The sequence below is a fragment of the Pseudorasbora parva genome, chromosome 9, assembly GCF_024679245.1.
Source record: "Pseudorasbora parva isolate DD20220531a chromosome 9, ASM2467924v1, whole genome shotgun sequence".
Lineage (NCBI taxonomy): Eukaryota > Metazoa > Chordata > Actinopteri > Cypriniformes > Gobionidae > Pseudorasbora > Pseudorasbora parva.
In genome coordinates this window covers 41,433,525-41,460,088 of record NC_090180.1, presented here as the reverse complement: position 1 = coordinate 41,460,088, position 26,564 = coordinate 41,433,525, and the positions used below count along the sequence as shown (strand labels likewise).

The window sequence follows — 26,564 nt, the reverse complement described above, 5'->3', positions numbered from 1 at the left end:
AGCTCTCAAACTGTAAATGTTTAGCTCATCCAAGACTTTTAATTCTGCATTTACTCACTCTCACGCAATCATTTGAATGTCCGTGTTTACTACAGTATGTTTTACAACGCGCTGTTGTAAATCTGTTAATCATAAACCATTGTTCGTGTCTCTTTGGAAGACTTGGATTTGGATTAGACACTCAATTAGTTATTTTCACAATGCCTTTATGACATTTGTTTTGGTCTATAAAGTTTGAGAGGAATAATGGACTTTAAATGGAGGGACAGAAATCCTTCAGGTTTCATAAAGAATATCTTAATTTGGGTTTGGAAGTTAAATGAAAAACGACATGATGGTGAGTACAAGATGACAGAGTTTACATTTGTGGAGCATTTGTGAATTTGTGTTTGGGTGAATTATACCTTAGATAATAGATAAAACAACTCTTTATTGCGAATTATATCGTTTTCATCAACGATACATATCGTCACATATATATGGTGATATATAGTTTAACTAGCCTGACAAGCCAGACTCACATCAAGAAGTTTGGTCTGGAAACTCACCATAGACAGGGCTCAATCCGAGGGGCGGGATAAACGGTTGTCTTTCAAACTCCCTCTGCACGCGATTGGATAGCGCTACAACCAACCAGAGCAACGTGAAGCGGAGCTAGTTGACAGATTAAACTTTTTCCGTATCCGGTCTGCAAAACTCCGAACACATCTTCCCTTTTTAAGAATGACTTCCGTGCCGTTCTTTGTTCTTTTCTCAGAGAGAAGCTTAACTCCAAGTCTTCCAGAGTCGCGGTCAAAGCTGATTCGAAAGACCGCCGTTCGCCGCTTCTGTGTTTACTAGTAGCACACAAGCGCAACTCGGTCGTAATTATGTTAAGCCCCGCCCACCGACTCTATACACGATGTGATTGGCCCGACCAGAGTTTGGTTTTTACAGCTCAGATGTGTACTGAGAGTTGCTAGACGATACTCGTGGCAGATTAGATTTGGTGACGCTGGGGTGCATCTAGATTTCAAGGCTATAGTTTAACAATATATTGTTACACCCCTATATACGATATGTTTGAGGGAATAGTTACTTACAAACCTACCTGCGAACCTACATTGGCATTTAAACACAGCGAATCCAAAGGCATTGTTAATCACACCATCAACAATGATGAAACAATTGAAAATTATTTTCAGTGATTCAGCAAAAAACTTTCTGTATTAGTCATTTCAAGTGAATTCTGATGTTACATAACTTCTAAAGCTAATATCAGCTAAGCTAACGTAAACATAGACTAAACCACCCCAGACTGCACAATGGGAATTGTCCCTACTTCTCTAGAAGCAACTTTGTAACAAAACAAAGCGTGATTATATGGTGGCAGAGGTGTTATAAAATCAATATAACTCAAGAAAAAAATGGGCAAAAATAGTAAGGGATAGGTTAAAGAGAAACTCTATCAACTTTGATTTGAGTTTTAGTGCTAAAAGGTTGAGAATATTTGTTATGATCTGTGTGAAATCCATATGAGGCGCATCAGTGGATTAACTTGAGCTGTCTGCATCAGAGCAGACTGTGAGTCATAACTCGTCTTCAGCATGACTCGGCATGGAGACGAGGAGAAGGGCACAGACCCTCAGGATGATGTAGGTGTTGTGTGTCCTACTTGTGAGCTTATAAAAGTTTGGGGAGGTAGATGTGCTTCTGATCTGTCTTAGAGATACCCCTGACCTTGACTGTTAAGCAATATCATATAAACGAGCAAAATATCACACAAGTGCAAATGTGATATTCATTTTATACAACAGTTCAATAAATATAAATTTAATATGGTTTAATTTTAGACACGATATAGTCAATTTTTGCATACATTAGTGTTTTGTTTCTGAATTAATTTAAATTTTGTTCATTTCACAAATGAATCTATATGATATCAAATGAATAATATATATATATTCTGGCATAAAAAAAAAAAATCATTATGTTTTAAGGTTATTTATGCATTTAAACATGCACACATAGCAGAAACACACCACACACCTGCCCCAATAACTTCTTCAATCTTGACGGTGGAGACATCTATCTCCTTGGCGAATTCTCTGACGGCTTCATTGGGATCTTCATAGGTGAACGGGTCGATGTAGATCTTCATCCCCGGAGAGCCTGGCAGGGTCGGGCAGCCCATTGGTGTGTGGCAGTTGGACAGATCGGGCCTCAAAGTGAGTTCTAGAGCACAACAGAAATCCACAGCTCAATGAAATGATCTAACTTTTTTTTCGCATGGTGTTATTAAAAGTCTTCATTTCAGTGCAGCTGTAAAGACATTATGGTAAATCTATTTTATGATACAAACGGAAGGAGATCAAGTCTGGGCACATTATTATAAACACTTCTGTTTTAATGCACTTATTGAAGCAGTAGATAAATAAATCCAATGTGAGTGTTTAAATAAGAGGCAATCTAAAACCGAGTGGATTTATCTGAAATATGAAAATGATTACAGCGCCCATCGCCTGATGCTGATGACAACAATAGCTTCTCCCCTTAAAAACATTAAAATAAATAGGGTTGTGAATTGATTTAAATAAAAATACTGGAACCAAATTATTTTTATGACATTCAGTCCGTTAACGGTTCTTGAATATTAAATATCAGTGATGAGTTGTGATCAGGCAGAGTAATAATTTTGACTTTTTTGCTACATTTATGTAGCTTTGGCATCCCTTTTGAAGCTTAAAGGTTTCATCTTTCATTCTTACTGTATGGAAAAACACCATTCAAAAGTCTCACAAAGAAGGAAAGATAATCATATGGGTTTGAAATGGCATACAGGGCTTGACATTAACACCAGTCAACCCGCCAAACGGGGTAGATTTCAGCAGTGGTGTGTGACAGTCACTCCTACCAGCCCTTTTTGGTGCATGGGTTTAATTTTAGTCTATATGATATACATTTTATATTTGTAGTGTTTTAACCACTTCAGCTCCGCAGCACATTTTGCATTTTTTTGAGAATTAGGAATATCTGAATTTAAAAGAGCGCCCTACCCACATACATTGGAGTAAATTGAAAAAAATGGTCTCATTTTACAGAAAAAAAACTCTAAATTTTAACACAGTGGTGGAATATTGCATTTATTATATTGTATCTATTCACAATCTTATGATAAACATAGATAAAAAAATAAATATTTTGATTTATTTTTAATTAATTTGTTATTTTAAAATCTTTATTTTTTTTATCATTTTGGGATCCAAGCTTTTTGGAAGTTTCTGTTGATTCTATAAATTGGCACTAAACAGGGGAAAAAAGAATTTTCTTGATATCTCCTTGTAAATAAAAGTTATTGAGATTTATCTGACCAAAGTGTCTAACAACTCCTACTCATCTGCACTGACATAAACTGGCCACTAGGAAATCGGAAAGAAGGCTCCGCCTCTTCAAATTTGTAAAGGGAGATCTTGGACTCTGATTGGTCTAGAATCATGATCCACATGTCTATAAAGAGCTGAGATTCTCGGCTTTTCTGTAGCATGATGCAATATGTGATGGGAGCCAAACCTCAGAAAGAAGTACAAAAGAGTCCACAGCGTTTCCTGGTCACGTCATTTGCAGTTGTAACTCATGGGCGGGGAATATGCAAATTATGAATGAGTGTGTAGGCGCATAATTTTTTCACGTTTGGAATTCACTAACATACACATTTTTAAATAACGAATCCGTGGTATACGAAGCGTTTGTGAATCCGGAGGAAAGTTTTAGTAAAGGTCCATTTTACGTGCAAATTACTCAGAATTGGCTCATATATTTACGAAAGTTTCATGAATGAGGCCCATTGTGTGTAATTGTACTCATTCCCGCAGATTTTGTGCTCACACCCAAAGTGCATGCACATAAAGCTGCCTCTCAGCACTAAATTGAGACGCATACAAACTAATGTCAAAATGCCAGTCTTGGCAAGTATTCACTTAAACAGTCAGATTTTTCTTAGGTGAACCTAAAGTTGAGAAAACAAAGTGCATGTGTAACAGTATAATGGATATGTGTGTCAGGTCCTAAGGTAACAGCAGTATACCTGTTGCCAAATTACGAGATAATATTCAACAAAATATATATGGCATTTTTTCCCCCCAGGGTATCAATGTCAAAATCGTGGCCAGTGAAAATGCTGAGTGGCTAGTAACTTTGGAAAACTACTAGCCACAGTGGCTGGTGAGCAAAAAAAGTTAATGTTCAGCCCTGTATTTATATAAAACCTCTTGATCAATTTGAGCTACAGTAGCTCATCTGTTTGATCGGATCACATGATCCAGCCTTCGCTCCCCACGTGAATCAATGAGCCTTTGCCAGCCATGACCTTGTCACCGGTTCACCACTGTTCCTTCCCTGGACTACTTGGATAAAATGTTAATTTGCTACCTAATATATCCCTTCCACTAACATGTGCCGTGATGAAAAGATAATCAATTATTTCCTTTACCTGTCCCTTCAAATATGTTTATTCTCTTCCTTTCTTCCTTTTTACCCCCTTTAAAATATTATGGATTCATAGCTGCTGACATCATTAAACAGCAGTTGAATACAAGACAGTTGCAGTGAATATCTCTCTCTCTCTCTCTCTCTCTCTCTCTCTCTCTCTCTCTCTCTCTCTCTCTCTCTCTCTCTCTCTCTCTCTCTCTCTCTCACACACTCTCTCTCTCTCTCTCTCTCTCTCTCTCTCTCTCTCTCTCTCTCTCTCTCTCTCTCACACTTTCTCTCTCCCTCTCCAATAGAGCCGAATCAAATTCTCTTCTGCCTTTATCCCCCACAGGACCTCATAAACAGATAACGCAGACACACTATCAAACTGCTCTTCATGGCAGAAGATGAAACTTCACGTGTAAACATCAGTATGTGTGTGCGTGAGAGCAAGAGAGGATGCAGAAAGTAATCTCAGAGAATCAGCAACCCACACAAATAAAACAAACATTAAACGAGCTCTAAAAGGAGGTGTTCATATCCGCTGTCCAATAAGAAAAAAGACCAAAAGCAGGTGTGCAAGCTGATGCAATCACACTGAAAGACACAGGCAAGAGCTGCTAACGTCTGCTTCAGAAGAGGTGAGCGCCGGCTCGGACGCTGGAGGGCGGAGAGACCAGGGAATGTCACCTAGTGTGACAGGAAGGCCAAGAGACATTCAAGTCTTCCGGCACAATAATAACCCATCCTGCACACACTCTGACAGCCATAGACTCCAGATATAACTGTAAAATATATCAAGACTCACCCTATTTACTTACTAAGTAATGAAGAATTTTATTACACATGATTCAACAGTGCATATTATTATAATGAATAAACATGGGTTTTTATGATCTTGAAAATCATGAAAATATAACTTTTTTGACTGCTGAAATTAGCTTTTCCTTCTCTTTAATGACACGTAAGCAAGGGGAAATAATATGAATAAATAATATAACACAAACTTATTGACAATAGTAAATCAAATCTGAATGTGAATCTGAATGTGAAAGCAACATGGACTCGGGTGCACAAGAAATGTAACCCGCGTATGCGTTTAATCAGATGACGATGTATTTATTTAAATTAAATGCAAGGGATGATAGTGTTGATGATTTACTTTGGATATGAGCTAGAGTGAGCCTGCAGTGTATTTGCGCATAGCAACAGCGAAACAATCATGCTCCGGCGCGGACCAAAACAAACGTACCAGTGTAAAAATGCAGAGACTAAACCGGGCATTTTGTCCCGTATCTTAAATTTGATGGACATTCTAACTGCATTCCATAGACTTCATCATACAGTAAGTTGTTGCCCTGCATCATATTCTTCATCAATCAAATGTAATAAATATTAGATGACCTAAGTAGGTCTGGGGCGGGGCATGTGCGTTAAATGCATTAATAATTTTAACACGTTAATTTATACCGTAACTAACTAAAACTGCACTATGTTATTTTTCTGTGATGACGCCAAGTTTGAGCTCAGAATCTTTGGACATGTGGTCTTCACCTCACAGCCGGTGGAAAAGAACCGAGCTAGGACTTGGGCAGAAAATATGTTCATGGATGTGATTATTAACGTTACTGTAGTGTGAAGCAGAGCAGGACAGAGTGTTGAGGGAGCTGAGCAAGCCGCTGGAGCCATTGTTATGCAAACACACGGCTCGCGAGCAACAGGACTTTTATTATGACAGGACTCAGTCGCCATTTCCGCGTTTCCGGTCATGAGTATGAGTTAACACAGCTCTGTTTATCATATTAGATACATTTAAGTGTGTTTAAAGTGATGTCATGACTTTAGTCTGTGCTGCTGAGACAGCTGCTGAGTGTTGTTCAAACTGCTAAGAGTAAAGCGTTTCTGTAGCCTGACAAGCCAGACCCACATCAAGATGTTTTTGTCTGGAAACTCACCATTGACAGGGCTCAATCCGAGGGGCAGGATAAACGGATGTCTTTCAAACTCCCTCTGCACGCAATTGGATAGCGCTACAACCAACCAGAGCAACTTTCGCCGTATCTGGTCAGCAAAACTCCGAACACATCTTCCCTTTTTAAGAATAACCTCAGTGCCGTTCTTTGTTCTTTTCTCAGAGAAAAGCTTAACTCCAAGTCTTCAAGAGTCACGGTCAAAGCCGATTCGAAAGATCGCCGCTCGCCAGTTTCTGTGTTTACTAGTAGCACCACGCACTCTGCCGCCATTATGTTAAGCCCCGCCCACCGACTCTATACACGATGTGATTGGCCTGACCAGAGTTTGGTTTTTACAGCTCAGAACTGTATTGAGAGTGGCTAGACGATACTCGTGGCAGATTAGATTAACTGCCACTAGGGTGCGTCTAGATTTCTAGGCTAGCGTTTCTGCAGAATAAAACCGGAAACCAAGGGTAACGCAGATATGATGCAATTGCCAGGCGAGTCCCTAACACGTCCCGGCTCCTTGGTTAAAATAGCAATTTTCTCACAATTTACAAATAGTTGTACAAACAAAGAACTCAACTGAACAAAATATATAACACTGGCCTGATGGTTTTTGGATATTTTACTGCTAAAATACTACATAGTGCACCTTTAATCTAATCCATGCGTTAAATCGATAGCCCTAATTATTAGTATGTGTTGCTAAGCACTTTGGACAACTTTAAAGGCTTTTGCAATATTTAGATTTTTTTTTTTTTTTGCACCCTCAGAATCCAGATTTTCAATTAGTTGTATCTCAGCCAAATATTGTCCTATCTTAACAAACCATACATCAAGAATATTTATCTATTATTAATCGAGATTTCAGAAAATTGACCATTATGACTAGTTTTATGGTCCACTGTCTTATTCCATAACGCCACAAAACTAATAGTTGTCTTTCAAATGTTGTGCCGTTTAGTGTGTGCAGCACCTACAGCTCTGCAGATCCATCTGAAGGATCCTGCAGTTAGAAGCGAAAAGTGAAAGTTTATTTTTTAACAAGGTCCCCAGTCATTTCAAAGCTTTACTAACATTTTAAGTGGACATCAGGGGAAAAATGATAAAAGGAATCTATGATATGAACCCTTTAAGCTGAGAAATGTCATGAAGGTCTGTTGAATTATTCATTTCAAACACACATGCGCAAACCGACAGAGTGCTTTAATTTTAGAAACACTGCTTTCGTTCATCAATAACTCAAATAGCAAACAGTTTATCTCCCCTCGTCCTCTGGAGTAATGCAACGTAACAGCTCCACTCGTTTCTTATGGCTGAGAAAGGGAAATAAAAATATATATGTAAATATTTTATAGCCACTTGATCCGTGCGTGCCTGGAACACCAACTGCTCTGCCACTCGACTGAACCCCCTGTCCCGCAGGAGAAAGGGAATTAAGAGAGAGAGAGAGAGAGAGAGAGAGAGAGAGAAAGAGAGAGAGAGAGAGAGAGAGAGAGACTTTTTGACTTTTTGGGTCTTCTTTAATCAATCAATAAATACATAAGAGCCTTATTAAATAAATAACAACAAACATCCCATCAAACAAAGGCATTTGTGCCTACTTACATTACATTTTTACATGCTTTTTTTTTTTTTTTTTTTTTTTTAAATTAAAAATTAAACAGTAAACAGTCATCAACATCAACATCACAAATACAATGATTTACAGCCCATTTACCTTTAAACATCTCCATATCATTCACCAATTTGTAATATGTAAACTCAATTTTAATACGAGATTTTAATAATCCCTTTAAAACAGACACAACATCAGTTGACCCAGCATCACTCATGCGATGTTTTCTTGATAGCCATATCGCCAATTTTGCCTGACCAAAAAGAAAGTTTAACAGAACATGTTCTTCCCTCCTACTTTTAATATACTTAGGTCCATAAATAAAAAGTACTGGATTAAAAACTTCTCCTAAATTTTGAGCCCACTCTTCTAAGATACAAAACAAGGATTGAAGCCTTTCACACTTGAGGAACAAATGAAACACGTTCTCCTCCTCACTACAAAATGGACAACCCACCCCAACCTCTGGATCAAGGTGTGCTCTGTGTCTGTTTGTAGCTATACTCCCGTGCACTACTCTCCACTGAAGGTCACCAGACCGTTTCTCAATGGGTAGCTTATACAGGGACCTCCAGCGTCCTTTAGGGGATTCACCTGGCCCTAGAACCTCCCGCCATTTGGACTCGCTGACACTCTGCAGTGTGTTAAGATGCCACACTTTCACACACATAGTGTAAATGTCTCTCTTGTTCGCATCGCCAAAGGCGGCCAAAAAAGGTATCTTAAATGACAATATACAACCTTCTTTTTCTTGCCATGTACCAGTCTTTGCTGTAAAAAACAATTCTGGAAAGTCACAGTTATCAGCCTCTTCATCAACAGTCTCCATTGCCTGTCGAAAATCCTGAGGCAGAGACTCTAGAATCTGAGTCAACATATTTTGTGCCATCCTGACTGATTTTATTCCAAGTTTTGAAGCAAAATTTTCAGGGCTTATCCAACTTTTTTTATCTTTTAAATGTCCAATTTTTGTCATATTTGCAGCCCACATGGCTTTTCTGAAAGTATCTGATTTGAAAACATTTGATTCCAGTTCAGAATTGAAAAAAAGTGGTTCCTCTTTCAGCCATAATTTTTCTGTGTTAGCCACACTCCGTGAAAAACTAAAAATTGTCCATGACTTTAAAATTGATCTGTAAAAGACACTCAGCCCACTTAAATTCAGTTTGTCAAAGTCCATCAAAAACAAATGGCGGTCCAGCTCCATGTTTCCAGCTCTTCTTAGGAGGGCACAGGCCACTTCAGCCCAGCTCACATCCACTCCATAGAGCAGTCTTTGCGCCGTCTGCATTCTGAAAGTCCGGAGTCTTGCTCTGATGTCCACCAGTCCCTGGCCTCCTTCTTGTCTAGGTAGATACAGTACCGCCGCCTTCAGCCAGTGCTGTCCCGACCAGAAAAAATTCACTAGTCGCTTTTGTATTCCTCGCACTAGATCCTCAGGAGGTTCAAGTATTGTCATTCTATGCCAGAGTGAAGAAGCAACCAAGTTGTTGCATATTAGGACCCTCCCCCTATATGACAACTGGGGTAGCAACCATTTCCATCGAGACAACTTTGCACACACTTTCTCCAAGAGGCCTTCCCAATTTTTCTTCTTAAACTCCTCTGTCCCCAAGAACACTCCTAAATAATTAAACCCTGCACTTCCCCACTGTAAACCACCAGGAAGGTTAGGACCTTTGGAAACACTACCACACCATAAAGCATCGCTCTTTCCCCAATTAACTACTGCTGATGAGGCTCTTCCATACAACTCTAATGCCTGTTTAAGCACTTGAATATCACTTTGATCTCTGATTATAACAGTGACGTCATCAGCATAGGCCGAGAGTTTAACAGAACAGTTTAGGGCATTGAGCTGCAGGCCCTTTAACTCTCTTCTCATTTTACATAACAAGGGTTCAATTACAATGCTGTATAATTGGCCCGAGATTGGACAACCTTGTCTGATTCCTCTTTTAACTTTAATAGGAATACTCAAAGCACCACCCATTTTGATCATACATGTCGCTTCGGCATATAAAAGTCCAATCCTTGAAATAAACTTTTCCCCAAACCCAAAAGCATTTAGAGTTTCAAACAGAAAAACATGATCAACCCTGTCAAAGGCCTTTTCTTGATCCAGAGACACCAGGCCCATACTAACATCTTTAAAATAAGCATAATCAACAACATCCCTGATTAAATGAAGATTATCCATGATTGACCTATTTTTAACACAATATGACTGATCCTTGTGTACTACTTCATACAACACCTTATTTAATCTATTTGCAAGAACCTTTGAATAGATTTTATACTCTGTACACAAAATTGCCACAGGTCTCCAATTCTTTAAAAGTGTTAAGTCTCCTTTTTTCGGGAGCAAAGATAATACAGCTCGTTGACAGCTAGTTGGAAGAACACCTTCACTGAAACATTCCTGAAGGACTTCAAAATAATCATCTCCAATTATTGTCCAAAATGATTTATAAAACTCGGCCGGTAGTCCATCCAGGCCAGGGCTCTTGTCTGAAGAGAGACCCTTTACAGCCAGAGAGACCTCCTCAAAGGAGATGTCAGTCTCTAAGAACACTTTATTATCCTCAGATAGCACCGGTAAGTCTTTTAGCAGCTCTCTTCTGCAATGTTCATCAGATGTTTCAGCAGCGTACAAATTGGAGTAAAAACCAACAGCAATCTTTCGCATTTTCCGTGGTTCTGAAGTAACATGTCCATTATTGTCCTTTAATGAAAGCATCAAATTCTTCTGGCCCACTTTGCGCTCTAAATTAAAAAAGAAAGTCGTAGGAGCATCCATGTCCTTCAGGGTTAAATAACGGCTTCTTATGAGAGCTCCTTTAACCCGTTCATTCAGAATTAAACTTAAATGATTTTTCTTTTCAGTCCAGCGTTCTTTTAAATTAGCATCATCATTGACAGTCATTTCCATTTCAATATCCACAATCTCTTTTTCAAGCCACTTTAAAGTATTTTTTAAAACTTCAGATGAATAAGCAGAAAATTTCTGACAGAAATCCCTTATGTGCACTTTTCCAACTTCCCACCACTGTATAATACTTCCAAAAAGGTGTTTTTCTGCTTGCCATGCTTCCCAAAACAGCTTAAAAGTTTCACAAAACTCTTTATCTTTTAAAAGTTTGGTGTTAAAGTGCCAGTAACAGCTTTTCTGTGTACTTTTAGACAGTGTAAAACCAACCCTAATGAGTTTATGATCAGAAAGTATGTTAGGAATAATTTCTGTACTAACAACTCTATTTTTCAAATTACAAGATATATAAAATCGATCCAAACGAGCAGCAGAAATCCTATCATTACAGACCTTTACCCATGTATATTGTTTTACAGAAGGATTGTGTTCCCTCCATACATCAAAGAGATTCAAATTTTCTATAAAACCAGCTAAAGTAGATGCTGAAGATGCATGAGTTTCCTCCCCATTTCTGTCAAGAGTAAAATCAAGAGTGCAATTCCAGTCCCCTCCCACAACAATATACACATCTTCATTTTCTTCACTAACTATTTGTTCAAACTTTTTGAAAAGTAAACTCCTTTCTGCTCCAACGTTTGGAGCATAAATATTTACGAACAAGAATTTAAAATTACCAATTTCAGCTTTAACAGTTAAAAGCCTTCCTGGCTCTATTTCATTTTTTAATAGCACCTTAGCATTTATAGTAGGAGAAAAGAGGATAGCCACACCAGCACTTAAATTGGTCCCGTGACTGAGAACATACTCTCCCCTCCACCACAAACCCCAGTCAACTTCATTACTCAAACTGCTATGAGTTTCTTGCAAGAATGTAACACTCAGTTCTTTCAGATTAATGATTTCTGATAAAACCTCATTCTTTCTCCTATCCCTCATCCCATTGATATTGAGAGAACCAACCCTTAAAATCTCCATAAGAAAATTAGAGAGAAGGAGATAACAGATCAGATAGAAACAGAAACTTTCAGCCATTACAATTATTTAGATTTTCCCTTCGCTTTTCCCATCCTTTTTCCTGATCTAACAACAGTTAAATACTTTTTAAGACGAAATCTTTTCTGTTGTGAAAGTTCATCATAGCTGCTTTTTTTACTAGCCCACATAACTGAGGCAATAAACTTGTCAGCATCAGGGAAATAATCTCTTATTTCAACACCTGCCTTTCCTTTTGTCTTATCCAGAAATGAATTAATCTGCTGAAGGGGATATAAATCCTCTACAACATCATCCCTCATTCCATCATCAGTATACTGTGATAAACTTTCAGTCTCATCAGCCATATCTTCCTCATAAACACCTTTCTGTACATCATCATCATCATCAGCTTCACTCTGATCATCATCATCCTCCCTCACTTCTTTTTCAGGTAAATTAACACATCCAGGTTTCTCCACACAGCTAGCATTTTCATCCAGCTCACTCACCTCCTCCTGTTGCTCGTCTTCTCCCTCTATAGCTTCTTTATCCTGCTCTTCGGTTCTCTCCTTTTCTTTGTTATTAACCGGTAGCATTTCTTGATTAACTACCGTCACATCATTTCCATCATCACGAGATGTAGAAGGGCGCTGTTCTGATCTATGTGGACACATTAATCGCTTATGGCCCAAATCTCCACATTCATAACACTTCAAACTCATCGTACTCGCGTAGACCATGAACGAATTCTCTCCGTGAGAAACACGGAAAGAAACTTCCAAGGTCTTCTCCGGCGAACTGAGAAACATATAAACATGTCGTTTGAAAGACAAAACGTGCTTTAGTGCAGCGTCCTTACATCCAAGTGGGACTGCTTTTATAGGACTTGCTATCTTACCAAATCTCAGTAACTCCTTCACGATAGCTTCATTAGATATGAATGGGGGAGCATTCGAAACTATTACTTTAGTCGCTGGGGCAGATAGCGGGGTTACCGGAACAAAAGTTTCCTTCACCCATATTCCGCTTACCGTTAGTTCACTAACGAGTGCTTCAGTTTTCAAAAACACGACTATCGCTTTATTCATGCGTGACGCCGAGATAATGTTTCCAAAACCAATTTTCTGACCGATAACTAGGAGTAAATCCTCCACTGTCACCCCAGCGTCAGGCACACACCTGCAGCCATTCCGGAGTGACAGAGGGGATGTTCCTTGCGCGTGGGCAGTCGCCATCCCGGCGACTACACAACGCACACACACAAAACAACTTTCCTTCCTATACTAGTAGATTTAAAACACAGCGAAGGGAGAAATACAAATAAGTGCATAAAGCAGAAAGGAAACACCGAAGAACACTCAACCACGCTCTCAACACGCGCTCAGCACCTCCACAAACTCCCAGCATGCACCAGAGAGAGAGAGAGAGAGAGAGAGAGAGAGAGAGAGAGAGAGAGTGAGAGAGAGAGTGAGAGAGACCAGAATGCATCAATTCTACCTGGACTTGAGCAGGAGGACACAAAAAAAACCCATGTGAGATAGAACATCAGGAACTTTTGGCCAAGCCTCTGAGGACAGACACATGTGCTGTGTCCGAAATCGAATACTTTCCTACTATACAGTATAGTATGCAAAAAACATACGCAAAAAGAGTAGTATGTCCGAATACATATAGCATCCGAAACACGCAGGTGAAAAGTACCCTAATGACCTAATACTTAAGCCATTTGATGGACACTTTACTATCCCATGATGCCATGGGAGAGGATTTATGAATGGCAGTGAAGCGACATAACTGATGCTGGTAGGTCACGTGACATCATGGCAGATGTAGTACATCCAAATTCTGATCGTGAGTTACTCTAGTCTTTTCCGTCCAGTATCTCCACTTATTTTGAATGTTGTAAATCTTGCTTTATGAACAGGAGCATCTTAATACACTTCCTGCACACTGTGAACGTATGACCCCCGGACTGTGTAATCGCATTGTTTCTGAGCTTTGAAAAAAAACAGCCGTCTCTGATGCGTCCTGATTCATAAAAGAATCTGTCTCAGGTTAAATAGCTTTAAGAACATCAGCCCATTTGCGCTCTTATGCGGAGCGTCTGACACAGTGTAAGCGTATTTAGATCAGATTAGTTGCATCTCGCTGATCACTCAGGTAAGAGAAGATTTTATCTCTCTGGTATTAAAAAGCCATGCGTTATGAAGCATACTCCATTATGACCCTGCCACGCGGCTGCCTCACGTTTGCAAGGTTCTATTACCTTTAACATCAATATTTTACACAAAACCATATTTCCATTTTATGTCCAGCATTCATTTTTCTCCATTCCCAGCAATTTAAGTCTTTTGGATCCTTAGGGTGCTCATTATATATAGAGAGAGGGGTGGGCGTTTCATTTGTAACCAGGTTCGAGCACAACAACACTGGTTTGTGAATCAGCAAGGTACAGAAATAGCTGTCATACAACAGGCAAACATGGAAATTTACAACAACCTGGACCATACAACACCGACTCATATAGTTGCCTAGTTACAGTGACACTTCTGAATTGTTAATTGGGCTGTTTACAAACAAAATATAATAACAGATTGAATATAGACTGATTTACTAGACAGACAGACAGATGGACTTCATGTGTGTATTCAACTATATTTTACAGCAAAGTGTATATTTTTAAATGTGGCTATTCTTGAAAAACAGTATATAAACCTCTGCTGAATCAAGCTCAAAAATGTAAAACATTACAACAGCAGGCATTGCTAATATCCTTCATTAAAAACTATACATGGTTATTAGTCCAATCAGCTGAGAGTAATTCATGCACATGAGATCCCCATCCTCAATTTTCAACTTCAAGAGAAATTTGATATGGTTGCAATTTGAATTTAAAACAGTTTATTTTACTCTAGTATTGTAATATTTTAGGATTTGATTTTTTTTTATATGCAAAACTTTTATATTTATTTATTTTGTATTTTATTTAATGTTTATATATTTCATATATATATATATATATATATATATATATATATATATATATATATATATATATATATATATATATATATATATATATATATATATATATATATATATATATATATATATATATATTCATGAAAAAAGTATCTGAAACCTTTGGAATTTTTCACATTTCTGCATAAAAATGCATTGAATTAAGGTCTGCATTAACTAAAACCACCGAGACATTTATGGGTTTTCATATTTTTATTGAGGATAGCATGCAAACAATGACAGAAGGGGGAGGAGTAACTGAACCTTATGCCTAAGGAGACTTTTAGAGCAATTAATACCAATTTTTAGCAAATAATTTAAGTCAGGGGTGTGTCCAATCACTGAAGAGTGGCTTAAAGCTGCCCTGCTCACTATAAAACACACATCTAGAAAGAATTGTGTCTTGATGAGAAGCATTGTCTGATGTGCACCATGGCTCACTCAAAAGAGCTCTCTGAAGACCTGCGATCAAGAATTATTGATTTGTATAAGGCTGGGAAAGGTTACAAAACATCTCTAAAAGTTTGGATGTTCATCAATCCACAGTTAGAGAAATTGTCTATAACTTGTTGCTTCTCTCCCAAGGAGTGGCCCTCCCCCAAAAATGATAACAAGAGTTCAGCACAGTATACTCAGAGAGGTAAAAAAGAACCTTAGAGTGTCTGCTAAAGACTTACAAAAATCACTGGCACAGTCCAATATCTCTGGGCATACATCGACTATAAGTAAAACACTGGCCAAGAATGGTGTTCATTGGAGGACTCCACGGAGGAAGCCACTTCTGTCTAAAAAAAACATTGCTGCTTGTTTAATGTTCGCAAAAAGGCACTTGGACAGTCCACGGAACTTCTGGCAAAATATTTTGTGGACTGATGAAACGAAAGTTGAACTGTTTGGGAGGAACACACAACGTCATGTGTGGAGGAAAAATGGAAAATCTCCCCAACATCAACACCTCATCTCCACCGTGAAGCATGGTGGAGGGAGCATCATGGTTTGGGGCTGGTTTGCTGCCTCAGGGCCTGGACAACTTGCAATCATTAATGGAAAAATGAATTCAAAAGTTTATCAGGATGTTTTGCAGGAAAAGCTGAGGCTGTCTGTCAGAAAGTTGAAGCTAAAAAGAGGATGGACGCTACAACAGGACAATGACCCAAAACACAGAAGTAAATCAACTTCAGAATGGTTTCAGAAGAACAAAATACACATTCTGGAGTGGCCAAGTCAAAGTCCTGACTAGATGCTGTGGCATGACCTCAAGACAGCGTTTCATGCCAGACATCCCAGGAATCTGACTGAACTGCAGCATTTAAAGAGGAATGGTCCAAGATTGATCCTGATCGATGTGCCAGACTGATCTGCAACTACAGGAAGTGTCTGGTTGAAGTTATTGCTGCCGAAGGGGGGGCAACCAGATATTTAATGTGATGGTTCAGTTACTTATTCCTCCCCCTTCTGTCATTGTTTGCATTGTTTCAGATACTTTTTCATGCCATAAATATAAATATATATATATATATATATAAATATATATATATATATATATATATATATATATATATATATATATATATATATATATATACATACCATTGTAATATACTAAATATACCATTGTCAATACTTTAATACATTTTGAATATTGTGATTTTATAGTAATAATTATTGTAGTAACAATTATTGTAGCAATTCACTCTAAACAAATGCTGGGTTGTTTCAACCTAAATTTGGGTCAAATATATACGAACCCAACCGTTGGGTTACATTTTTTCTTCAATTTTTTAATCTTTTTTTTTTCTTCTGTAGAATGGTTCCCTTTTTTGTAAAAGTCAGTCTGTCCTTGGTGCTGGAGGTAATTCTTTAATGTCCTGCTGGATTAAGTTCTGATTAAGTTCACTGTATGCCGACACCAACTTCCAGCTCCTTCAATAAGTTTTAAAAATGCTAATGTTAGGAAACCCAAGGATGTCTGTGACATTTTTGCCAATTATATCCAAAGTCGAGAGTCCTTCTCTTAGTTTTAGCTCATATGCATTGACATTTAAGACTGAATAAATTCTGATGCAGTAATTATCCCCGAATTTCTCCTGACAAAGAGATCATGTTCTCACAGTCTCAGTTCTCTGTTCTTTTTTCTTCTTTCTAAATTGTCTGTATGATGTGCAAGTCTGGCTGTCACATCATTTGTTTACTTTTTCGTCTGCACTTATGTTAATTAAATTTGAAATTTGGTTACGCAGATCACCCACCGAATCCTCAGAGCGTTGCTTACAATGAGAGAGAGAAAGAGAGAGAGAGAGAGAGAGAGAGAGAGAGAGAGAGAGAGAGAGAGAGAGAGAGAGAGAGAGAGAGAGAGAGAGAGAGAGAGAGAGAGAGAGAGAGAGAGAGAGAGAGAGAGAGAGAGAGAGAGAGAGAGAGAGAGAGAGAGAGAGAGAGAGAGAGAGAGAGAGAGAGAGAGAGAGAGAGAGAGAGAGAGAGAGAGAGAGAGAGAGAGAGAGAGAGTTCTCACTTCCTAATGAGCCTGAAGCTTCTCGCTGGGCTATGGGATGTATACGGGTAGGAAAAGCTTTTTAGTGCCAGCTTCTCAAAAGTGCACAGGCCTGGAGCGATCCCTCATTCCTTTCCTCCGTTACATCGCATCCCCCGGCATTTCCTGTAACCTTACATCTCTATCCTTCTGTTTTCCTCTCTGTTTGCTTTCACTCGTATTCAAAACCTGTTTCAGGATGGGTTTGCCCCAGAGAAAAGGGCGGAGCTGAGCATAAAACAAAGATGTCCGTCAGTGTTAGCAGTGATTTGCTCACCTCTGCCAGTGCTGTAGTGCTGGAGTTTATCGCTGTACACAGCCTCTTTATTGTAAGCTCGTTTCCTATGAGGAAAAAAAGGGGGAGAGAAAATAAAATTAAAACATATACTTAATAAATGAACCTGGATATGCTCGGCTGGCTGAAACATAAGGGTATGAGTGTCATTTATTCGTTTTTTAAGTGGGGCAGATGTGTTTTTTTGTTGGTCACATATGTTCTTTAGAATAGTTGTTTTTATCTGGTGTTGTCAAGGACACATAAGGGCAGTAAAGTCCGGTCTAAATGGCAGGTTTTTTCTGGACACTCCAGAAAAGAGTTGCTTTGCTTTTGTGTCATTTAGGGGCATTATATTCAATACTTGATATTGCAATAGTTAGGCAGAGAAAAAGGCTTTCAAAAACGTTATTACATTTCTGTTTGACCAAAAGTAAAGCCTGAAGACAAAACGTTTTGTCAGCTTTATTTGGATATAGTCGTGTTTAGCGGTTTGCAGAGGATTTTCTTTATATACGATTCCTTTTATTTGTGGATTAAAAGCATGAATTGCTTACCGTTTACAGGAATTGCATCACCTATCATTAACGTTCCCCTACAGCAAAGAACCAACTTATATAAAGACCAATTTATCAGCATGAGGTGATGCTGGCGCTCTGAGCAAGTGTGCCACACACGTCCTGAAAAGTGAAGCCAAAGAGTCTCGATCGCCCCCAGGTGTTTGGTCCCGGTAAAGCTCATAAACCCTGTGCATCCATGTATTCTAATGGGACACGAGACAAACTCGAACAATCCAATTACAAGCTTAAAATCATTTCTGTTCTTTTTAAGTAGATTTTATCACGCTGATTGAAGTTCAAGTGTTTTTTTTTGTTTTGTTTTTAATAAGATGGTTTTAGTTATTTGATGCTATAACAACTGGGGTGTGTAGTCATGATTTAAAGATTCTCTGAGCAAAGTTATCACTGAGGTGCCAACTGACCTTTTTCTGGATTTTTGGGAGGAGACTGGAGCTTTATCTTTAATTTCTACATTTCAATAACTGTTTATTTTACACCAATGAGTTGTAAACTGTACTAACAGATCCTGCGTGAGTGTGGGTGGGTTTTGATATTGTGGCTCCACTTCCGGCTCTCTACAGCGCAGATCCGGTCCTGAGGTCACTACTGCGCAGATGCAGGTCCCAAATCAGCGCAAGATGTCAGCACCATCTTCAGACATTGCCAGCTTCGCTTTTCTCCAATATAAGATAGTGAAGGGGCATCATCTATATTTTTCTACAGTCTATGACTCTGAAGAGAGCTAGTAGCAATTTACTAATTATCCAGAAAATAAGAATTTGCTCCCATGATTCATTTGTTTCCCTGTTTTAGTACATTGTGGCCACTTATACTAATTTGTTATTTGTTAACTTATTACTAATTTGTTCCCTAGTTTTGATTTAATTAAAAGAAGGGAACTAATTACTACAACGTAGCCACAAATTAGTAAATCGAGGGAACTATTTAGTCAAATATGTAGATGTAGTAAGTAGTGAGAATTATTTGTTAATCGGTGGCCGCGTTAAATATACAGTCGAACCAAAATGTATTCAGACACCTTTCCTCACAATATCACAGTTTATTTGATATAGTTTAGAAAATGGTAATGAAATATGACAATAACTCAAAGTTAAACTGTGAACATATTCATCTTGATAAAGTCAGACAACTTTAATAGAAAGGTATGTAATGGATTACAATCAACCAATCAGCTGTCAGCTTTTAAATTTAAGTACACCGTTAGATAATACCAATTCAGGTCAACCAATTGGTCAACAGTCTGTGGTGTAAAAGGTAAGCAGTTAAAGAAAGGTTGGCAATTAAAGAAAAAAAAAAAACACTTAAGCAAAAAATTGTCATGTCAAAGTGTCTGAATCATTTTGGTCCCAAATGTTTATACATTTAACTGGTAGTCACTGTATGAAGCATTTTGGGGTCTAATATGTCACAGTTTACTATATTTTGCTATCCTCAATCACTTAAATGAACTATAGTGTCCTGCATCCACTAGTAAAACTTAAAACTTTCTATTTATGAATAAATCATAGTCTTCACATAAATATTAAGCAGCACATCTGATTTCAAACTTGATAATAATAAATCTTTCTTGAGCAGCAAATCATAATATTAGAAGGATTTCCGAAGGATTATGCTTCGCCATTGCAGGAATAAATTTCATTTTAATATACTGTATGTTAAAAGTTATTTTAAATTGTAATAATATTTGTCCTGCTGATCCCAAACTTTTATTTTTTTAAACGTTTAACTTTTATTAATTGTATTATACAGAATATATTATACATTTCATAAATAGTAAATAGCAGATAAATATTTCTGATTGATATATTAAGTTTGAATATTTACATAAGTTTTAAGGAAAAGAATGAAACGGGAAGACATTTAGCTAATCTGAACTAGCACGTGGCTTTTTGTCCCTGCGTGCACGTGAAGCAGTCATACGTCTGGCTCCATAATGGCGAACTCACCTGCTACAGACTATAGATATGGCCACCAGAGACACGATGAAGACCACTCCAGCCGCGGCTGAGCCCGCAATCAGCGGCAACTGCTCCCTCAGCTCTGATTTATAGTCGTCTAGACAGAGAGAGACAGGATGCATTAGCCTACAGAAATAACTGAAATGGCCACTGCCTGCAGAGATGAAACAGGGGATGAAAGAACGTAAACAAAACATTTCAAGAAAACCTATTCAGGGAAGCATTTCATGGACTGCATGAATAGGAGAATAAAGGGGAGGGGGGGCACAAAGTTGTATGGAAAAAGGGAAGAATAGGAGAATGAAGAATTGTGAGGAGGTGTGAGCTTTGAAAGAAATAGAGGAGAAGGGGAAGAGAGAGAGGGATAATAGAGTGATACAATGATACAAAAGGAAGCGCTGAAACACGGCGCTCAGGTAATACTAATGCCTAGTGCTGACAGATGTCAACTGAGAAAGAGTGATGGAAAAGGATAGATGGAATGAATGGAGGGAAGCAAAAAACACTTAAGGTACACAGCCGAATGACAGCAAGCGGTGAAGTGTGTATGAGTGAAGTGTGCGGTCCATCGGCACAGCTAATCCCACCGTCACAGTCTGAAAACAACAAAGAAGAGGATGGAATGTCCTCGACCCTCGACCAGCTCGCGCATGAAACATCTGTGTGGTTTGGAGAAGCTACTTTAAGATCACAGCTTGCTAAGCTTCAAGCTTCTTGTGATTTTAAATAGCTAAATTGCAGTCCCGCTGCTCTTCGAAATAATAGTAAGCTACAGTACAAACTAACATAATGTGGCTAGCTTCGTGAAGCTACATAAACATAAAAATGTACAAAGTGGGTGAGAGAATATCTGAAGAAAGAAGAGGAAGCATGATGAATAGAGCAAGAGAGACGGATATACATCATCATTGTGAGTGACAGACGGATCCAATCGCTTGAAAAAGCTGCTACATGACATTCTAAAAAACAGGGGTTACTTATGGATTTCATTTGTCTGGCTATCACCAGACCAAGCTCAATTTAAGATTGAACATTGGTCTGGGGAGTCTGCTCTGTATTTTCTACTGCACAAGAGGAGTGATCAACTGTCATTATTCGAATAACTCTATGGGCCCTATCTTGCACCCAGCGCAATTGACTTTGTACACCGACGCATGTGTCATTCCTATTTTGCACCCGCGCAAAGCGCGCTTTTCCCTCCACAGAAGCATGTCGCTAAACTAGTGAATGAACTTGCGCTCCCTGGGCGGTTCAGCACAAAAAAGGAGGTGTGTTCCGGCGCAAACAATCCCTGGTGCTATTTTGCGGTTCCATTAAACAACAATTGTGCCACTGACCAGAAAAAACCTAGTCTAAAGTCAGTGGCGCATTGCGCATTGTTCATTATGCTATTTTAAGGGCGCATACACTTTGCTCATGTAATCACACAGATGCAACAGTTATTTTTGCAAATCATAAATTGTTACACTAAAAAAATATTATCACATGAGATGACGGAAATCATTGTGGTGTGCCACGAAGATGTGAAAAAATAAGCATAAATCTAGCTTACAAATTATTCAGGCTAATTGTAGTAATAAGGATCATCAGACAAATCAGGACATCTGACAAATTGGTCTGTCCGTCAAAAACCAGGAAAAAAAAAAAATCGACTGAAAAACAGAAAAAATATGTTTAACCGACGCTATTTTGGGTGGGTTTCTCCCATCCCCATACAACACAACTTCTCTGTCTTTCACTGCTCTTACAAGAACATCAGTCTCCTCGGCTGTGAACCGCTCCTGGCGTGCGCCTGGTAAATACGCCATAATAATAGCAATCCATAATGGAACTTGTGCACCTGCTTTGAAAGGGAATGTTGGATGACGCTCTGATTGGTTTATTCACGTTACGCCCAAACCACACCTATGAATAATGAAGATACTTCAGACCAACCCATTTTAGATTTGCGCCGGGTGCAAGAGCCATTTATCCCGCCGGGAAAATAGCAACAGCGCCGAGACCCGCCCACAAAGTTACTTTGACTTGCTTTGACAATTGCGTTTCAGATCGTTAAAATAGGGCCCTTTATGCGATTGGATAGTCCTTCAACCAAGGCCTGATCAACTGGCCGGAAGAATGAAATAGGGGTTGGGTTTACCCAGTCTATTATTTTTTTGCATTCTATGTAAACTTTCTATTCATTCTACATTTTGCACATTATAGTTTAAAAGATTGGGGTTAGTACGATTTTTTAGCATTAACCTGATCAAAAGTGACTGTAAAGATCTTTACATTATTACAAAACATTTTCTTTCAAAAACATTGAACTAATCTTAACCCAAAACATTTGAATGGCACTTTCCACAGGTTTTTTATTTATTTATTTTTGAATGTGGCTGTATTAAATAATTGCATATAAGTGACTGTGTGATCACGTGTGTCGTAGCCAGTGTTATGGGTAACGCATTGCAAGTGACTTGAGTTATGTAATCAGATTACTTTTTCAACTAACTAGAAAAGTAATGCATTACTTTTTACATTTACATCACAATATCTGAGTTACTTTTTCACATTTATTTGGCTGACAGCTCTCGTCTCCATGTTGACAAAAATCGAGAGTAAGTGCAAATACCCTGTGTGTGAACATGTTATTGTAGTTTTAGACCATGTGAGCATTTATTCATCTCACTTGCACAATAAAGATTAAGCACTGAATAAAATCAGTCAAATGCTAAATCAGAATACTATGCAAACCTCCAATAATTAAATATGAAATAAAACAAGTATTTTTATGCATTTAACCTTTATTGACCAATGTTTTGCAGCTAACTTTCGACGATTCGGTTAAACCAAAAGCAAAATTACTTTATATTTTTATTGGCGAAGTAATAGTGTTAAACGTTTTTCTCCTGCGCCCTGTTTTCCATTATCCAGAACGGCAGCATATCTGAAAGGTTTGTTTCAGCGGCGCCCTCTGCTGTACACGTGTGAATTCACATTTTTACCTCGGCCTGAGGTTCATTATTATAGAACTTTTTTGTTAGGAAAAACTTTTGTGTGGAAAAAGTAACGCAAAAGTAACAGCACATTACAACGACATATTGTAATGCGGTTACTTTTCAAAGTAACTTTTCTCAACACTGGCCGTAGTACTGTCGCAGTTTAACTGGTCGTTCTTAACATGCTGGCTAAATCCATAGTGGCCAACAAGAAGTAGAGCAGTCTCTGTGAGTGTTGGGCTTAAACACCTCATTTAACAGAATCATTTCTTCATCATTACACCTGGCTGTCAAAACGAGAGCGAGGGAGAGAGAGGGAGAGAGAGAGAGAGAGAGAGAGAGAGAGAGAGAGAGAGAGAGAGAGAGAGAGAGAGAGAGAGAGAGAGAGAGAGAGAGAGAGAGAGAGAGAGAGAGAGAGAGACACCCCGGGGAGAGCATGTGTTGTGATTCTAGAGAAGGTGTGTGTGTGTGTGTGTGTGTGTGTGTGTGTGTGTGTGTGTGTGTGTGTGTGTGTGTGTGTGTGTGTGTGTGTGTGTGTGTGTGAGTGTGTGCGTGCGAGGTGGACTTCTCTCCCCCGTGATTGGTGCTAATTGTCGTAACGAATGTCGTGCCATGGCAGAATGCCAGTGGATGTACCCGTTAGCTGGCGCGGTGCAAACGCGGGCACTAATTACTTTAGTGTGTATGACGGCACGGATACGCCTGCACACACATGCACAGGAAGTTTTGTCTTCATCAGTGTGACATCACCGTGATCTGTCTGTAGCTTTACTTCATTTGTTTAGGTGTGTAAATACTATTTGTCTGAACTGTGTGATGCACAGTAGGTATATGTGTGAGTCTCTTCATGCATACTGGCATGGCTAAATGTGTTGCATGATAATGTTTACATGTGTACTGCATGCTGGTGTGATTTTTATGTTTCACTTTCAGGTGTTTGAAACGGAGGTGTTGTAAATACACAAAACCAACACACGCATGCAGGAAATGACAAAAACACAACCGAATCAACCATTTAAATATGACACAAGTACACACACAAATGCATGCAACAAACACAACAAAACTACCGTAGTTAAGACTTAAATACAACAAGAACATACAAATGACATACACACACATATATATATATATATATATATATATATATATATATATATACATGCATGCAACAAACATTCAAAACTGAAACACAAATCATGCAAACATCCACGCATGCAAATAATACATGCATGTCTTGAGTTTCTGTATTTGAAATGTTCAAATTTGCTGGATGTGTTGTGTGCTTATGTTCATTGTGCGTTTATGGCAGGTGTTTGTGTGTGTCCATATCCTCTAGCTCAAACAGTAGAACATGGTGCTGCCAAAGCGATACCATGTAGCAAGGTCACAGGTTTAATTCTAAGGGAATGCATTAAAGGGTTAGTTCATGACAGCGTTCAGGAACATTCCACAGTGATGAAGCTACATATTTGGCCGTCTTTAAATACGTTTTGAATTTGATTCATTTTAGTGAATTTCCAAGTGTGCTATTAGTATCTTTTAACCTAAAAATACGAAAGTATACTTTCAGTCTACTTTTTTTATGTACTTCTCAGAAATATACACTCTCAGAAAAAAAGGTACTGTCACTGGGGTAGTACCCTAAGGTACAAAAGTGATAAAGGCACATCTTTGTACCTTACTCACCCCTACATGGTACATATTAGTACCTTAAAATGTACATGTCCGTACTTTAAGAGTGCATATTAGTACCTTTCTGGTTTTGTACCTTAGGGTACCGCCCCAGTGACAGCAATGTACCTTTTTTCTGACAGTGTACTTAAAGGGTTAGTTCACCCAGAAATGAAAATTCTGTTATTAATCACTCACTCTAATGTTCATCTTTGGAACACAAATGAAGATATTTTTGTTGAAATCCGATGGCTCAGACAGGCCGTCCTTGACACCAATGTCATTTCCTCTCTCAAGACTCATCTTCATTTGTGTTCTGAAGATGAACAGAGGTCTTATGGGTGTCGAACAACATTAGGGTCAGTAATTAATGAGAGCATTTTCTTTTTTGGGGGGAACTTACACTTTTAAGTAATAATATGTACACATTGAATGCAATATAAGTGACTTTGGATAAAAGTGTTTCTAAAATGCATGAATGCAGGTGTAAAGCCCAAATGCATAAATTATAGTCAAGAAAGAGAATACATCACTCTGTCTAACAACAGGGCCATGTTCACATTAGACCTGTGTCTCCTTTTATGAGTGTGTCCCAGATTGCCAGTGCAGTTCAGTTATATTTACACCAGTGTGACAGCAAAGACAAGAAGGGTTCTGTAAAAGATGAAGGCTAAAAAATGAATGCGCAAGTGATCTGAACAGGTGTGTGTGTGTGTGTGTGTGTGTGTGTGTAGCTCCAGGAAGTAGCCAGCTGCCTGGCGGATGTCTTTCTGTCCTGTAGAGTCCAGTCCCTCTTGGCATCCATTGTCTATATGTGTATGTGTGTGTGTTTGGCACAGTCATCAGGCAGGATATGCTAGACTACAGATACAACGCCATTAATCAAACCCATGAGAGAGACAGAGGTTACGAGTGAGAAAGAGAGAGAGACCATCAACTGGCCATAGAAAGAGGACGGCATAAGAAGACATGGTTACCTAAAGAAGAGCGAATCTGTAATGAATTTAGATCAGGAGCAGTCGAGGCCCACTTCCTCCTCCAGTGTGACAAATAGACATCCTTATTCACTGGACAGTCAAATCAGGAGAATATTCTTGAGTTCCAGTCACTCCATGAAAATGACAAATTAAAAATCTTACTTTGTGAAGGACCTACTTCCTCTTTAGTAGCACATCATATTTATAAATGCCACAAAGTAAGAGGTACTGATAAATAGTACTATCCATACGTATATAAACTTGTATATGAATTTATTTTATGTATTTGTCTTTGTTTTGCTTTGTGTTATGCTTTGGCAATATGTTCCCAAGTATGTCATGCCAATAAAGCAATATGAATTGAATTGAGAGAGAGAGAATTGATGCATGTTTAATTGTGTTAATTATAAAGTTTGATATGGTCTAAATTTCATAAAATAAAAATAATAATAAAAAAATTAATAAAAAAAAAAGACTGGGCTTGAAAACAATGAAATGCACCTCAAATGAAACAAACTAATTTTTCCTTTGTGTGTGTGTGTGTGTGTGTGTGTGTGTGTGTGTGTGTGTGTGTGTGTGTGTGTGTGTGTGTTTCAGAACTAATAAATGAAATGAGCCCTAAGACACAATAAACACATCCAC

General features: G+C 38.5%; 1 protein-coding gene across 1 annotated transcript in view; it reads right to left on the bottom strand.

Moving 5' to 3' along the window:
* Positions 1-26,564, bottom strand: part of LOC137089162 (ephrin type-B receptor 1-B) — a 319,379-nt gene that overhangs the window by 28,286 nt on the left and 264,529 nt on the right. Inside the window, exons 8-10 of the mRNA XM_067452662.1 lie at positions 20,279-20,387; positions 17,755-17,819; positions 2,029-2,214 (exon numbers count right to left, since the gene is read on the bottom strand). Coding sequence (XP_067308763.1) covers positions 2,029-2,214; positions 17,755-17,819; positions 20,279-20,387 — 360 coding nt within the window. The remainder of the gene's footprint in view (positions 1-2,028; positions 2,215-17,754; positions 17,820-20,278; positions 20,388-26,564) is intronic.